The 17,928-nt window shown below is 44.3% G+C and overlaps 1 protein-coding gene across 6 annotated transcripts in view; it reads right to left on the bottom strand.

The window, feature by feature from the left end:
• Nucleotides 1–15,564, bottom strand: part of ARID1B (AT-rich interaction domain 1B) — a 326,090-nt gene extending 310,526 nt beyond the window's left edge. For 3 of the 6 annotated variants that reach the window (XM_041423654.1, XM_041423658.1, XM_041423659.1), the window contains exons 1-2: nt 15,110–15,320; nt 13,132–14,917 (exon numbers count right to left, since the gene is read on the bottom strand). In XM_041423654.1, coding sequence (XP_041279588.1) covers nt 13,132–14,874 — 1,743 coding nt within the window. In that variant the 5' untranslated portion in view covers nt 14,875–14,917; nt 15,110–15,320. Of the gene's footprint in view, nt 1–13,131; nt 14,918–15,109; nt 15,322–15,384 lie in introns of those variants that run through there. The other 3 variants (XM_041423655.1, XM_041423657.1, XM_041423656.1) reach the window with 3 other exon arrangements.
• Nucleotides 15,565–17,928: the final 2,364 nt, after the last annotated feature.

Raw genomic sequence — 17,928 nt, 5'->3', positions numbered from 1 at the left:
AGAGGAAGCTAAGTTAGTCCAGAACTCCAACACAAGTCTGGAGTCATTTGCCTCTATGAAAACACTGTAAATAATGGAAGGAACTAGTTTCACCTGCCCTTTGACATCGACACCTGAGCTTATCAGCTAAGACTTTCTTCAGAGCAAGGGGAAAAACATGAAACTTTAGAAGCATGATTCATTAGACCAGAATTATACATCTACTTCAGGATGAGATGATTCACATGAAGATCTGACTATTTTTTTGCACCAAAGATACACAAAAAGATCAGGTACAAATGCCTACAAGCACATATGGTTAGATGAGTTCCACCCTTGATATCTTATTTTTCAAAGATACTCACAGCTTATTTGGCCACTGCAATCAATGCATTCTGTATAATTATCACCCTTGGAGGAAAAAAAATTACTCTCTGCCTCAGCTTCTTTCCTTTTAAGAGAGGATTAACAATGGCTTCCTGCTCCAGAGAAATGTTAAGAAATTGCCTGTCATTATTTATAGACTAATTTTACACTCAAGAGGCAAAGTAGGAGGAGTTTAGGCTGACAGAACCACCACCTGTACCACCACCACCAAAGGGACTGTCATGGCCTGATGCCCACTCTCAGTCGAACTGGCCACATTCTCTCCTGCTTTACCTCTATGCTGCAAAGTTTATGCTGCAAGTCACATCTGCTCAATGATCTGGCTGAAAGCTAAACATTCACAGGTCTTGTTTGGCAGGATTAGTTTTCAGACAAATCTTGAGCTGATGCGACTCACCTTATGACACAAGGGAAGCAGCAGGGAGCTGATAAAAAGGTGGGGGACTGGTCCTAACAGAAGAAGTGAAGTCGTAGATCAGCTTCACACAAGCACCAGACTCACATAGTGGTGCAAGACCTTTTAGTAGCACAAAACTAGATGAAAGAGTACTCAAGGAATGTAACAAAAGGCTACTGAAAAATGCAGAAATAAACAAATTAGATTTTGAAGTTTTCTTCAGTTTCCCCAAGAGAAATTCTGGCTTGGTATCTACACAAAAAGCAGATGTCCATTTGGATCAACACATATTTTCCTGTGCATTTATGTGTTACAAACCTTCTCCTGTTAATTTCCTCTGTTTCAGCCTGTGATCCTCAAAAGCTAAGAAGGACAAAAAGCTGTCTTTCTGAGGAATACCCACATGGACCCTTCTGATTGATGTACATAGACTGAACTCAATTTAAAAATATATTTGCTGCTTATTCCCAAGAATTAATCTAAAAATGACAAACAAAACATGTTACTGAATGCTAGGTATCAAACATTTGGGGGAAAAGAATGGGAAAAAAAAAACCCCATCATGCTCATTGTCTCTTTGGATATATATGTATAAAAACCCACTTCTGGAGAGGAAAACTACATTTCTTTCTACTTCTGGCACACTAGCTGAGACAAATTGCTCAAGTAAGACAGACAACCATATGCAAGATCAAGAATTTCAAGAAAGTAATGTCATCAGAAATCATAAATATTTGAACCTTCCATTATGATGCCATGACTAGCTGCAGCCTTTAAGAAAAAGCACCTACTTTCTTCCTCCATCTCATCAAGAAAGACATCAGCCACAAGCAAATGAAGAATTTAAACTGAATGTTAAAAAGCAGGAGTAGAGAAAAAATACACAGAGGGTAAATCAGACACTGTGGGGTTTTTTTTTCAGGCAACAAGATTGTTGCAAATAAAAATCCAGGTGTTATTAGAGGCAAAGCAACAGAATTTAGAAACTATCACACATGAAGACACTGGCCTCAGTTCTTTCTTGAATTACTAAGGTATTCTTCTAGAACAATGGAACTTTATCTCACTTTTTAAACAAGCTTCATTCACCATCTTCGTAAGATACATCCCCTCAAATAAAATATGACATTGTGGAATAACAAACAACCATTGCTGGCAGCTCTCAACACCCCCAATCTTCTGAGGAGAATTAAAAGGAAAGGAAATCTACGAAATGAAGTATCAAGTTCTATAAAATTGCACAGAACACACCTAGGACACTGCATCACTACTTAATATAGACAATCACATGCCAAGTGTTTCCTCAGTTCCAGTCTTTTCCACACTTTCCACATGCACAGCAACACCACACTTGAATTTTCATGTAGATATCTTTTCAAATATCTTTTCGGTAAATAGATATATATTTGTAATCACACCTGCCATGCCAGGTAAAAAAACTAAGCACATCAACATTTACATTTCAGCTTGGTTTTGTCTCCTTTGTTTGTTTCCTTCCTTTAAGTCTGCTATTGCTTAGAAGATCAGCAATAGAGGAACATGAAACAAAAAATACCAGCACCATCACTCATAGATAACTACTTCCAGGGTTTTTACTGTTATACTGCCAAGTCTTGTCAGGATTTGGGGGCTTGCTTGGTTTTTAGTGGCTTTTTTTTCCCTTTTCTTAAATGCAGCTTGACCCCTAGTCCCTAGGAGAGTCGGCACAGGAAGCTGGATAGTGAAGACGCTTTCCCTGCTGCCACTCTTTGCCCAACAACTTTTGTCAACCTGGAGGACAGAGGAGCAAATACTAGTCAGAGAGATGGATGGGTACCTGGATCACTCAAAAGCTATTTCCTCAGTGACTATACAGTCACACTAATCACTCTTGCACAACTGTTAAAATTGCAGAAGACAGTAAGGATGAGTTTTCCGTCACTCCAATGACTTGGAAAGTGAGAAGACATCTTAAGAAAGAAAAAGAAGTATCACAAGACAAAGGAGCAAAAAGAGATTATGACATTTGGATAAAACGAAGTACTATGACTTTGGGAAGAAAAGAAATGAAACAAATGAAAATAACCCACAAATAAATCTTTCCTTCACTGAAGGGGAAAATACAGAGGAAGAGCGTTGAGCAACCACATCACACAACAGAGCTGACACATAATAACATCAGGATCTGCAGAAAAAGTAGAAGACTGCATCCACCATTCTGTCAACTACATTCCAGCAAAGTAACAGCTCACTCAGGCCCTCCTCAACCTTCCTCTTAACGAGAAAGTGCATTGTTACTGTTGCTATTATTATTGAAATAAGATGAAGAACTAAAAGGAGGAATGTGTGGCTAAGCAAAGTCTTCCTGGGACAGAGAATCCCTCTCCACTGCTTGTTCAAACAGCTGCATTTAGCAAGTTTCCTGTGAACAACCAAATCCCTAAATGTGCCAGTACATGAAACAAGCAGTCCATGTACCTAAATCTAAAACTTTTCAAGGGTGTCAGTTAATCCAGAAAATGTTCTGATTGCCATCAGCAATCACACATAAAGCTCTCAACAGCTTAGACTGAAGTAGCCTTTCGATTCCTAGCTAATTCTTGGAAAAATCTTTGAATATCGGCCTCTACTCCCAACACCTTGATCACTTCAAGAACACTGTTCTAAAATGAGAGACACTTCGTTTCATATGCTGCTGCCCAATCAGTTCCCTCCTCTTTAAAGGAAAGGCTCAATTAAACTGGGAACTTTTCTTCTGAATGATTTTAAATGTTTTTTTTTTAGTTGCGGTTGGATCTCAGTTAGTATAATTGCTATTTATATCAAAACATTAAAAGGTCTGGTTATGGGGTTTATTAGAAAAGCAAAATGTGTTTTTAATACTTAAAAAAACCCACAACAAAATACTCCATAGCACTATTTCCATTTGTATTTGCATACCACATGTTCAACAACAAAAAGAGCATTCTGCAGAAAGTTAGAAATCTCAGAAATGTTGCTGAATTAGTAGCTCCTACAGTTTGTTAGTAGGAAAACCGGCTCTGTGCCAGGCTGGAATGGGAGGATGGGGGCTATCACAAGGGACGCGTGTTAGCTTCGGGATTTAAAAGAAAAAAATACATATATTGTAAACCGTAACACACAAGACAAACAAACGCAGTATCTCTTTGCTAGCAAAATTTTTAAATGTAAAATAAGCGTCATTTAAAATGCTAGAAATACTCCCCACGGTGCTGCTCCTTAGATGCGAAGGCAGAGCAAGGCTTGTCCCCAAGGCAGCGGAGGCCGCGAAGGGCCATGGCTGGCCACAGAGCCTTGCCCACACTCGCCGGTGCCACCGGTGAGGGCCCGGGCATCCCGCGGCCGGGAGCAGCGCCTGGCCCGCTGCCCGAGCGGCGAGGCTGCTGAAAAGCAATAGATAGCTTCTGGCAGCGGCAAAGGGGAAAATATTTTGATCATGTGACGCCACACAAGCGAACTAGTTCGCTTCGTGTGTGCAACTTGCACAGACGCTGCCGCCGGCCCCGCACCCCGCCGCCCCCCCTCCTTTCCCGTCCCCGCGTCCCGCCAGGGAAATGCCTCAATCGGGAACCGCTTCGGCGAAACAGCCAACGGCGTGCACACACCCCGCACGTCCCACGGCCGCTACACGCCGGGCACCAAGGAGGTACCTCCCTCACAGAAGTCGACCTTTCTGCCGACAGGAAGGAAGAACTTTCAAATATAAGTAAAACTGACACGTAAAATTATTTTGCTACTGCTCATACGCAGTTAAAACAGCCTCAAATGTACCCACCTCTATTTTTCCAAAAATATTTCTTTAAATAGCCTCTATGACCAACCATAAACTCAAAACAGCTCTGAAGAACATGCTTATTACTCTTCTTTGCTTGGGAATTTCAATCAAATAAAAAACACCAAATTAAAAAAAAAAATTCACAAAAGCGCAATTATTTTCCATAAATCACGCCTGAAAATAATACATCAACACTAACGTTCATATAAACAGAAAATCCAACATATTCACAACATAAATTGCTACACAAAAAAAAAAAATACAGAACTCCATACATCCCATCCAAATCAAAGGCTGCAAACAAACCAGCATATTCCTTTGATGCTGTCAAAACAAACCTCCTTATCTTTATTTTTAACTTAAAAAGAATAAAATTTAAGAACTACAAATCCTGTCCTTGTGCTTTCAAAAGAAATTTTCAGAGCTGATATTTCAGTATCTTGCTTACAAACAAGTAAGTCTGACAAGCTAACCAAATAACACGATCAATGCTGGGAACACCAAGTCTCTGATCCCATCCAAACAGAGGAAGGCACAGTGCAGAATGGATACTCTGCCATGTAACAAATATTTAGGCTGCCTATTTATTCTGCCTTACTTGGTAATTAAAACAGCACATCAAACTCAAATTATTAAACAAGGCAAATATTATCCTTATTTTAACATGGGGAAACTGAGGTTATCAGTTAGTGAAACCAGCACAGACAGCTGAGATGTCAAGAATTCCTGCACCAATCCTCTACTAATATAATTTTCCTGAAGTCACATAATTTACTTACCATGGCTGAATTCACTGCTTGTGTAAAGAAGGCACTATTCCACTTCAATCAATCTGTGAATTAAGCCATGTCCACACTGGGAACAGCACACATGACTACAATTATGTTTTAAAACAGGATCCCTCCTTTTGGGATTTTCTGAACCGATTTCCTTTCTTTACTCGAACAAAGAAAGAACAACCATGCTCCAACTTGAGGTCCCTCTGTGAAAGACAGCTGTACCAGGGACTGCTAGAACCAGGACAGCCCTCTCTTTGCCACACAACACACACCTCTTTGCCCTTTTAAAAGGTGACCAAAACCTGTTGTGGAACTATCTACCTTCTGAAAAACTCAGCAAAATACCTCAATAGCCATACCCGCAAACCCTTCAAGAGAAGCTTCTTATAAAGACTGTTATTTTGGTGGTGAAGCTATGCTACCAACCCAATGGTAAACTAAATGCAGAAGGGTTTGCCACAACAGCTATTAGTCAAGCATGCAATTAATTCCCTGAATCTAACTATGTAGCTGCAACAACAAAACTTCACAGCGAACCCAGCCACGTGGTCTTTAAAGGGCAAGTAAATTGATTCAGTAACTTGGCAGAATCACATCCAAGAGAAAGTCCGGCTACATAAGATTTATTTTTTTAGTAAGCAGATACCTAAAACAAATATCAAACAGATACCAAACAAAACAAAAACCAAAAGAGACCAAAAACCCCAAACAACCCCTCAAAACACCATGAGTATAAATAATTGAAGTAGAAGCTTGCATGACTCTAATAGTAACATAACTAACACTATCCCTTAAAAAAAAAAAAGGGGGGGGGATTTACATGAATTTCCCATTTTCATATTCATTCTTTTTTTAACAACAAACTAAAATTCCATGTATATCTACTTCTTTAATTTATAAAAAAGGTCAGAAAATTAGAAGAATATTCTTTGCCCACCCTCCAATGGTCAGAAAGAGATGGATGTGGGTGGCAGGGGAGATCAGTGGCACAGCTTTACAGATGGAAGTGTCAGAGGGCCTATCACTCAGATGGATGTCTTCATAAACAATTACTACATCACAAACCTGAATTCAGTATCTTTTCATATCTGAGAAGCCAACAATGCAGGGCAAAGACAGAGCACAGCAGTGAATTCTTAAATGCAGAACATCATTTGGCCATTGTGCATGTTTAGGTGCAAAAGATTAATTAATACCTCTTAAAATTGGAGAAAATCTAATAAATAGATTACATAACTCTACACATGCTTAGTCCTTCTGACGTAGTTACTAACCTACAATGACTCAAATGCAAAAAGCAATATGAATGTAGATCGCATACTGATAGATCTGTACTGAAAGCAATTCCTTATACATGCTGCAGAACCATCAAACTCTGTTTTATATCCACAAATTGGCCACTACACATCCAGAAATTCAGCTGCTTCATAAAGTTGTTAATTTACAAGGAAACTAACATTTCCACTATACATGGAATATAAATGCACATTGTATCAACACCCTTTCAAATCAAGCCTGCCAAAAACTTTTACACAGATTTCACATTGGTTTTAATAAACATAGATAAAATATTTTAATAAAAGCTTTAGGACAATGATCTCAGGTTTCCCAATTTCCAAAACAACTGCAGGCACCTTCAGATAACATAAGCATCCTATATTGTGAATACAAATTTTGATAAAAGGCTCTTCATATTTGCAATAAGAACAATTCCTATGTGAAAAGCAATCTTTAAGTAAGACACAACAACTGTGATTTCTGCATCAAATCTGCTCACTTCAAAACTGAAGTCAATGTATTTGCCAGATAAAACAACTGGACTTGGTGGTAAGGAAGTCTGTGCATGCACCCCCATACCCACCCCGCCCCAGCACACACTGGTGCTCTATGCAGAATACTCATCAAAAGACAAGTTCCATGACACTTGTTAAGCTCCTGGGCACTTTTTCAATTCAAATTCCTCAGAGTTTAATTTCTATGAGAAATCCAGCATCTTTATATAGATGAGACTGGGTATGTAATGATAAAGCTGAATAAGGAATACTGAAATTTTGAATTACGGTGCCTTTAGTTTAAGGTGACTGTACTGATAGAGCAGACAAATCCCTTGTTTCACTCAGTTATTTGTCTTCTTACTCGCTGAATAGGTTCCAGTAAAGCTACGTTCTCCCACAACAGAATGTATACACAATAAGACTGTATTTATTCAAAAGCTACAGTTTATGGCACCACAACCCTGGCTATTTCCAAAACACCTGTCCTCAGGTATGCCTGTCTGAAGCAAAGTGGATGTAATGTGCCTCAGTTTCCCCACCCTGTACAACAAGAAGAACAATTTTTTGCTCCAGTCCAAGGCACTCTAGAAAAACAGTATAAAGATCAAATGTACTTGAAATATTGTTACTGAGAATATAAAGGTACTTAAATCAATTCTGTATAAATTGGCCACTGCTTACAGATTCACGTAAGTTTTTTTAAGATACATTCATCCCTGAAGATTCCTTGACTGCAGCAGAACACCATCATGGATGTGTTCAGCTTTTTTGGAGCTGATGTGTTCCTGGTGGATCACTGGATGCCACACTCTCAGAACTGGAACTACAACAGTGGAAATTGTCTGGCCTGCCTGCAATACAAACACTGCAGCATTCTGCCAGCACATCAGCACTTGTGTGTGAAACTGAGCAAGAACAGGTACCATTGGGGAACAGAAAAAGTAAAATTTTAATACTATGATCTGAATGGCAAAACATACATGAAATGTACAGAAACCCTTCAGGTCTACTAAAAAATAATTTTAAATTTATTAACAGGTAAGACTTCCTTAAAATAAATTTTAATATAGTATGATTGGCTCCACAAGATTTTTGCGCCTTACATTTATTTGCTTCTATAAGCACCAAGCAATACAAAAACAACACCGCTAAGCAGCACTTTTCTCTTACTAGTTTTCAAAACAAATTTGAAAACCACTAAGGTATACTTTTAATTTAAGTTTAATTAAAGTCCTCATTCAATCGTACCAAAACATATATTTAACACTATGTAAATAGCCCCAAAATTGAAAGAAAAAAGTTTTTTTCCCAAGTACCTTAATAATCACAATTCTAAAATATATTCTAGCAAGTTAGCCTACCACAAACACATGCTACTGAAATTCTGCAGCCTTGAGCATGCATGCACAGTGAATGTGGCAACACTGCTTTACATATCCACAGAGAATCTTCAAAGCCTCCTGATAAACGGCACATTTTGAAGAAGTACTAAAAGATGTAACTGGTATAGGGCACAGGTACAATCTTAGGGACCAAAGAATAAATAAACTACTGCCATTCTCACATTAACAATTAGAATGTCAAATTACCTATAACAATAGCAAAACACTTGAGGAATAAAAGTAACAAAGATCTATCAGTAGCTAATTAAACTTGTTTTCATTGCACGAATTTAATCTAGTTTTAACTAAGACACTATTTCAGAATGAACAAGCATCACCTAACAGACCATGCTTAGTAATTTCAAAAACATTACTTTACATAAGTAACTAGAAAATTTAGCAATGGATTAAATGCCTTAGTTTTTGTGCCCCGAGATTCAGATCAGAATGCCAAAATGACAGTAATCGACTGCTCGGTAGAAGAATCCTTACTTTATGGAAGCAGTAATAGAGTGGGCAGGTTTGCATCTCTCATTCTTCATTGTACCTCGTACACAGGGTTCTGCTGTTCCATGTGTAGGCATAAGCGCTACTACAGAAACCAATAACTGAACACCAAACCACAAAGTGTCAAATATATGGTCGTAATATATATATAGATGCTACTAACTGTGAATATTGCTATTTGCTACTTCTAAATAGAAGCTATGTGAATACTAAACTGTTTATTTGAAACTGCACAGGGAAAAGTATATTTTATTCTCCCATTGAGACATCAAGAATCTATTCACCACACTAACAGCTGTTTAATGGCCTTCAGGCACAGGACATGATTCTGCAGCCTTGGCTTAGCCAGAACTGTCAATACGGGCAATCTATTTGGCATAAAAAGAGCTGCAGAATCAGGCATATTCAGAGTTTCTCTGCAACAAAACAAACAATACATACACAAACTCAGAGCAGCTCAATATATTTTTTTCTGACACTTCCTCTGTATCTTATACAGGTACTCCTGAAAAGACCCAGGTTCTCTCCTTCTGTGTAGGTGTATGTAAATCATACACATGTGCACAAAGGAGAAAGACGTGTATAAAGTGCACACTGAAAGGCCAGCTAATGTGTTAAACTACGGCAGTGCAAATCAGAAGTGAAGAATAAAGGGAGCTTTAAGACTCTAAATATCTGTACACTGTCAAGGATTAATCAATAATCGAAAGACCTGAATGACAAGATACTGTACTAGCTTCATACAAGTCCCGCACCATGAGATCAATGTATCTGTGTGAGCAACATCCATCTGCTTCAAAAATGTGCGTTTCTTCAGAAGCAGGAAGCCTCTATTGCAAGCTTCCATCACATCTCTCAGCTGGCTAAGGTGATTAAATTAAATGGAAGCAAAATTTTCTTAAATAATTTAATAGGCTGGACAAATATAGAACTTAGTTCATGGTAGGATGCCACAGTTCTTCATACTACAAAAATTACCCATGCCGAGGCAAGAATTTCCTGAACAAGAATCTCAGATGTTGTAAGCTACTGTTGGTCCTTTTTCTCTGTTCACAGGACAATAGTTCTGTACAGGCTTAGAGGCCAATCAACATCTGCTTTACAAAGACACACGACAAGTGAGCATATTCTAATGTGTGTATACACATATCAAGAGCACACACACAGATGATTATTTAAAAAATGAAGAGAAGCCTTCTGTTCAGATGCTGGACTAAATATACCGGTTTTCTCTTTCAAAGAGCAATCAATTTCTCTACTTACAGGGAGATTGACATGTGGGAATTAAAAATAAATAACAGTGTACAAAACCAATTGTGTTCTGCAAGCTAATGGTAACTACTTTTTGACACAACCCATTTTATACATCAAAAAATATTAATTGAAAACCTAAAGAAAATTTTTATTCCAATCTCTCACTGGTCAAATGGAAGAATCATAATATACAAAACAATGACGTCTTGCCTTTATGACAATTATTTTGAGGAAAAAATAATTTAAAAAATAATCAAAGAAATTGTGCTCTTGCCAGACTATTCTTTCTAAGCTGCATGGCAATCCTTACGGTGAAAAAAAAAAAAAAAAGAATAAATCTGTAAGAGAGGATGTAAACCCAAAAACATAAGGAAGCATTTCTAAGGGTCATACTGAGGACATAAATGAATTTACTCTCACTCCTCCAATAAAAATAAAATACTTTAAACAATCTCTGCCACAAAGAAAGAGCACCCTGAACTAGCATGTACGACGTGTGACAACGGTTTTCCTAGCTTTTAGAGCCACAAATTCTGAACTACCTGTTTAAAAGGAGATGATGCAAATATTTTTAGAGTAATTATGAAAGGTTATGCATACGAGGTCTCGCCACATTATGGCTTCCAGTGATCCTTTTATCATTGCAAATTTAAAAAAACGTAAAAATTAACACACACACACACAAATCTTATTTCTTTGGAAGAAAAAGAAAGGAAAACGGAATGAAAACTAAAAACATGACAGGAATGGTCTGTTGGAAGTAGACAAAAACACACAGAGCCCATCTAAGGTTACTGGTTTTTTTCCAGGATTAATACACCATTTGCAATATTAGGTGGTGATTTTTCCAGATTCTATTCATTACTTTATGGAAAGATCCAGCCGTTGGAGGACCCCAAAAGCATACACCTGCATTTGTTCCTGTCAGACCTTGCTGTTAAAAGCTGCTAAAAGATTTAACAGTTCTTAATAAAAAGATCTTGTTGAAGGGAGAAGAAACCTATAAAATTCTAATGCACTACTCCATTTAACACAATTCACTTTCCTACTGAGAATTCAAGCCTAATCTCACATTTGTGTAGAAAAATAATGAGATCAACAACTCCCGATGCTTCTTGAAGTATTCAAACCACAATTCAAACCCAGAAGCAGTTTTCTCCCGAATATCTGGATTTGTTGCAGAGCTGAAACAAACACAACCTCTGGCAGAGCGGTTCCTTCTTCCCTCCTTTGTACAATACACGGCATTTTCTCACCTACAGCAGCTCTCATGCAAACACGGTCTTTTTAAGAGGCATGCACAGGTTAGGCATCGAGCTAACAGAAACGCAACGAAACTAGTATTTGGTTTCTTTTTTTTAATAAAAATCCGATCCCTTGCATAACATCCGTAATCTGCAACATTACAAAATGTTTAGGTTTGTCAGGGATTTTTTTTCTTTTTTTGTAAGAAGGCGCCAGCGCGACCCGAAAACCCGAACCCTCGTCCAAAAGCACTGTTCCCTAATTAGCGCGGAATTAAAAAAATCTAAAATAAGTAAGTAAATATAGATAAGCAGATAAACAAGTCAGCCGGTGCCCGGAGAAGCCGGCGGCGCGGGCAGGCCGGGGGGCGGGGAAGGTGCCCGCGCGGCGCAGGCGGCGCTGCCCCGGTGCCCCCCGGTGCCGGCGGCGCTCGCGGCGGGGGCTGCTGTGCCTGCGCCGCTCCAGCGCCTCTATTTACATCAGCGGCGCGAGGTGCCCAATGGCGCGCGCGGAGCCAATCAGATGGCAGATTAGATGTCAACTCGGAGGCAGCTGTCGGGAGACGGTTGCAGCCAGTTTACCTCCACAATTCAAATTCCCAACCTGGCGGGCGGAGGAGACCCGGACGCTCCTCCAAGGGTCGCGCCCGGCAGCCGGCATTCCTGCCGCGCCGCTCCGCGCCGCCCCGGAAAGGCGCTGCGCCGCACCCGCCGCCCCGCGATCATCGCGCCTGCCTATCGATCGGATCCAGCCATCGATCGATCGCCGGAGTTACCGGGGCTGGGGTAGAGGAGTGCGGGAGGGAGCGGAGGCCTGCCCCGGTGCCCGCGCCCCTTCGCTGACGCCAAGGACTTTTCCCTCTTTTTTCTTTTTTTTTCTTTCTCCTTTTTTCTTCTTTTTTTTTTTTTTTTTTTTTTTTAATTTTTTTATTTCCGCGCGTGTGTGTGGAGAAGTGAAAGGCAATTACGCGCCCGCGCACACGGGCACGCTCCTGCCGGCGGGCGAGTCCCCCGCAGGTCACCGGGCCGGGACGACCCGCGCGGACCGGGCGCACACGCGCGCGCGCGCGCACTTCCCACAGGGAAAGGAGCGCGGCCGCGTTACGTGGATCTCACTGCGGTAACTCCAATCAGTGACAAACTAATTTGCTGAGAGCGCGCAACGGCGCAACTCGCTTCTGCTCGGAGATTTAAAAAAAAAAAAAAAAAAAAAAAAAAAAAAAAAAAAAAAGCGCAACGGGTTAAAGAGAGAAGGAAAAAAAAAAGGCCCCGTGAAAGATAATGGACGTTATCCCCCGGGAGCCCCCCGGGTCCGGCACTCCGGTTACAAAATCCAACCCCCCGCCCCCGTCCGTCCCGGGCTGTTTGTCCTCCGGGCCCTGCGTCTCTCCAACGCTGTTTCAAAGTGGTGGGGGAAAATATTAATTGGGTCTGAGAACAACCTAATTTCGGCAGCGAAAGCCACACTCCGGTGCCTCCAGCCCCAACGGAGCCGTGCATTGTGCACGGCTCACCCTCGCTACGGTGGCAGCGAGGGGCAAAACTGGCCCAGAAGGGGGGGGGGAGAAAAAAAGTGAATTACAAAGAAACTAAGAGCCCGACACGAGCGACACGGAGCCACGAGCCGTCATTAAGCGAGCGCGGGGAGTTACCTGGGTCCTGCTGATGGCCTGCCCGGTGTTCCCGGGGCTCATCGCCGGGTGGTTCCTTTGTTGAGCCGCTGCCCAGGCCGGGTTCGCCGCTCCGTACTGGGCGCCCATGTCCTTGCCCATGCCCATGCCCGCCGCTGCCTGCTGGCTTCCCGGGGCGGCCGCCGCTGCCTGGGGCTGGGGCTGCGGCGGGGCGCTGGGGCTGCTGTAGTCGGGGTAGCTGCTGCCGTAGCTCCGCATCATGGGGCTGGGGGACGTGAGCAGCTGGTTCAAGGTAGGGGTGGCTCCGGACGGGTGCTGGTTCTGCCCGGAGAACCGCGCAAAGCCGCCGGCCGCCGCCGCCGCGCCGGCACCAGCCTTGCCGAGGCCGGCTCCGCCGCCGGGGCCCATCATCATGCCGCCGCCGGGCTGCCTCGGGGAGCTCAGCACCCCGTAGCCCGCCGCGGAGCCCCCGTAGCCGCCGCCGCCTGCCCCAGCGGCCGCCGCCGCCACGGCTCCCGCGCCGCCGCCGCCGCCCGCGCCGCCGCCGCTGGGGCCGCGGCCGTAGCCCGGGTAGTGGTTGTACTGGCTGTTGGGGTACCCTTCGTGGGAGTTCTGCAGGGGGTCCATGCTGTTGGGGGCCGCCGTGGGGTGCATTATCCCCATCCCGGGGCTTTGTTGTCCGCCATGTTGATCAAAGCAAGGCCCGGCGCGGCTCGCCGTAGCGCTGCTGGCAGGGGCAGGGTTGCCATAATAGCTATTGAACTCCGAGACACCCACCGCGGAGGGGCCGCCGCCGCCTCCCCCGCTCCCGCCGCCGCCGAGGCCGCCGCCGCCGCTCCCAGCGCTCGGGGGCGGCTGCTGGGGCTGCTGCTGTCCGCCCAGGGGTCCCAAGCCGGGGTGGTCGTAGCGGCCGCCGATGGGCTCGCCCATCTTGCCGGGCATCTCCTCCTCGTCGGCGCCTTTATTCAGCATTTGCTGCGGCTGCTGGGGGGGCTCGGCCTGAGCGCCCAAAACACTGTCTTTTCCTCCATGTTGCTGCTGCTCCATGTCTGCACTGGGCTGAGCAGCGCCGCCACCGCCACCGCCGTTGTTGTTGCTGCCGCTGCCGCCGCCGCCGCCGCCGAGGCTGCTGTTGTTATTCTGCACGGGATGGTGCTGAGGCGGCGGCTGCTGCGGCGGCGGCGGCGGGAATTGATTTAGCTGCTGCTGTAGTGCATGGTGGTGGTGGTGCGGGTGGTGGGCATGGTGGTGGTGGGCATGGTGATGCGGGTGGTGGGCATGGTGGTGGTGGGGCGGCGCGGCGGGGTGATCGCCTCCGACGCTCTTCAGCTTGTGGTTGGGGAGCAGCCCCGTCTCCATAGCCGAGCCCGGGTTGGAGGAGGAGGAGGAGGAGGAGGAAGAAGACGAAGAAGATGAAGATAACTCCGAGGAGCTTCCACCTTCCTTCAGAGCCGGCTCCGAGGAGGAGCCGCCGCCGCTGGCGTTGTTGTTGTTGTTACCGGCGGCAGCGGCGGGAGCCGCGTTATTGGCCATGTTCGGCGGCTCGCTGCGGTGGTGGTGGTGGTGGAGATGGTGATCTAAATTATTCACGCTGTTGCCGCCGGCCGGACTCCCCTCGCCGACCCCCAGTGCGGGGCCCGGCCCGGGAGCCCCGGCCCCCCCCGGGCCTCGCTCTGGGCCCAGGCCGCCCGGCAGGCTCGGGGCTTTGCCCTTGCTGTTGTTCGCACTCGCCGGAGCCGCTGCGACTTGCGCGGCCATGATCATCGCAACATTGCGAGTCCGGAGAAATTAGTGCTGATAATAGTAACTACAAAAAAAAAAAAAAAATAAAAAACCTCAAAATTGAAAAACTAAACAAAAAAAAAAAATAATCGACTCCCACCCTGAAAAATGGGGGGCGAGCAGAGGATGGGGGAGAGGAGCGGGGCAGAAAGAGAAGCGGCCGGGGCAGGGACTTGACTGAGCCCAGCGTATCCCCTGCGGACCGCTCCGCACGCACCGAGTTACAGCGATTTCCCTCCCCGAGTCCGTGGTTGAGGTTAGAAATGGTAAGAACGCCTTACGGTCCGTGCCCGTTCCCGCTGTGTGATTTCACGTTGAAAGTTTTTTTGTTCAGGTTTAAATGAAACTTTTTTTTTCTCCTCCTTTCCTCCCTAACCCGGATATGGGTAAACACACGTCTGCCGGAGCCGCGCTGGCCCAGCATGGCATGAGCGAGCGAGCGAGCCAGCGCCGGCAGCCATCGCCCCCTCCGCCCCGATCGCTCCCGCGCACCCGCAAAACGCGGACTGGACTCCACGCTGGACTTGCTCGGGCTCCCGCTCCCTTCCTTGCTCTCCCGACAGCGCGGCGGGATGGGGGGGCACGGCCCCCGCGTGTCCCCCCGCTCCCAGCGGGGTCCCGCCCGTGTGCGCGCCGGGGGTCGCGGCCTGCGCGCAGCACCGAACCCGCGGGGGCTGCTCCGAGCGAGGGCTCGAGGCGGGCCCCGACGGGCGCCCCGGGCCGCCGAACGCCGCTGGGGCGGGGCGGGGAGCGGGACTGTCCCCGGTGCTGCGGGGCCGAGGGTGCCGCCGGCGGCGCTGCCCCGCGCGGGCCGGTTCGGCGGGAGGGAGGCGAGGGGCCGCCATGCGCTCCAGCTGTGCCCGAGGAGATGGATCGGTCAAACTTTCGGGGGCCGCACGCTGCCCCCCAGCCCCGTGTGCCGTGCTCAGCAGCCGCCTCGTGTTCCGAGGGCAGGGACACGTTTGCTCGTGTGATGGAGAAATTGGACTTGTTTTGGATTTTTTTTCTCCGCAGCCACCCGCCCCCTGAAGATTTATATTGTATGTGCAGACGGTTATGAAATTTAACCTAAAATTCTGCAGCGGTAGGATCTTTGCAGTTGTCCACATTGTCCAGCTGTCTCCAAATTCTAACGGTCATTTGCACTGATGATGCTTTTATATATAGGGCCGTTTTCAATATGTTCTGTGTACTTATTTGCAGTTCAACAAGAGATGATCAAAGAGCGAGAGACATTTTCAGTCTCATAATTGTTTCCCCAAACAATATAATTTCCAGTATGCACAAGACACCCATGTAAATGTAGTAACACAACCCCAAAATATATAATCTGAGTAACTCTTGCTCCAAATGGAAAGCTGCTGCTGACCTACATTTTTGAACCAGAACGGTTTGAAGTTTTTTTTATAACTATCTTAATACAAGTGATACCCTAGTATAACAAAAGGTAATAGTCACACATTACATTGAACTAATGAAAGCATTTGAGAGATCAAATATTTGGCTATGAATACAGCAAACTGGGATATTAGCAAACGTTTTCAATACAGCAAGGGTCTAAACCACGATGTTTTAAATTAATATATTTATACGGTCTGTTAAAGGTAAGCACGTTTTCAAATTTCAAAATGGATAAATAGGAGATTCAATCATAATGGTAGAGAAAAATGCAGCATATCAAGAAAGATGCTGTCACGAGTAGGTAGGCTATTTTGAATTCACTGTGAAAATATTAAAGGAGCAGAAGCTTCATGCTCTAATGTTGAGTTACATATAAAGATTATTGATAAATGTATGAGCAGTGTGATTCCAGTGTCTATTAATTTTAGTTCTGTCTGAAAAGTCAGAAATACTATGATTTGCATTAGGGAGTTAGTTTTGAAAAGTCTCAGTGCTCGTGAAGTACATCTTGCTAATACTTCTGTTTTACAGTTGGGGGGGGGGTTTGGTTTTTTTGGTTGGTTGGTGGGTTTGTGGGTTTGGGTTTTTTTTGTAGCCTTTACAAGTGCAAAAATATTATATGGCTACACATATATAAACACAGAGCGGGAAAAAAAATGGTGAGTAATTCTAGCGGGGGGAATCAGGTGCATACCCAAGGGTCATTACAGTCTGTAACAACAAATTGCAATTCTATGCAAACTGCTAGAAAGGGATATATCATCTTTGTAGGAGAGAGAATAACAGAACCGTAAGATGAATTCATGCCAAATCATTCATCAGCTTTTGCCAAGAGAATACTACGTCTTTGTTAGTGAGCCTTTTTGACATTATCTCCTGGATTTTCTCCTTTTCTATATTCAAATGCACGCTAATTATACACATTAAACCACCTAAGTTGATTTTTAAAGTCTTTCATATGCAAATAAAAATATAGACGTCTCCTTGTATTTCTTTACATGTGTACTCTAACATAAAATATAAAATCAATTAAACACTTATACTTTGAGACATTTATATTTGAGAAAAAAATACAAGTATTGACGATCTGCTCAGATGTGCTGATAGTGCCTGGGCTGCAGATCGCAGTACTTCCTGACACACTCCGCAACTCTTTCCAGTCGGGGAAAATAACCCGCAAAAGTTTAACACAGATTTACTTTGAAATGTTTTCCCTGGGAAAAGGGCAAAAAAAGCATGAGGCTTTAAACTGAAGAGTTTGTACCACTAACTCCTTTTCCTCCCATTTGTTTCAGCAACTCGGCTACAAGATTGGAAGTAAGAGGCTATAAAATTGAGGCCCTCAGCACAATGAAATCAGTCTGCTATAAAAGGCAACACATGCCAGTTTTTCCTCCCCAATGGCAGATGCCACACCCTAAAGCAGACAGAAGGCACTGCAGTCTGTGCAAGGGAAGCACAACACAAAGCAACAACGATGGTTCAATTTTTTAGATCGCAAATAATGTTGAAATTCCTTTTGCCATCTTTGCTCAGATGATGAGTGGTAGTGTTTGTTAAATTCAAATGCTCCTTTCCAAAAGCTCTCATTGTATGCATGAATTATGAATTTATTATAATATAATGTAAAAAAGC

Source organism: Onychostruthus taczanowskii, unplaced genomic scaffold, assembly GCF_017590055.1.
Source record: "Onychostruthus taczanowskii isolate IOZ18803 unplaced genomic scaffold, ASM1759005v1 scaffold8, whole genome shotgun sequence".
Classification (NCBI taxonomy): Eukaryota; Metazoa; Chordata; class Aves; order Passeriformes; family Passeridae; genus Onychostruthus; species Onychostruthus taczanowskii.
This window is presented reverse-complemented; position numbering and strand designations above follow the sequence as displayed.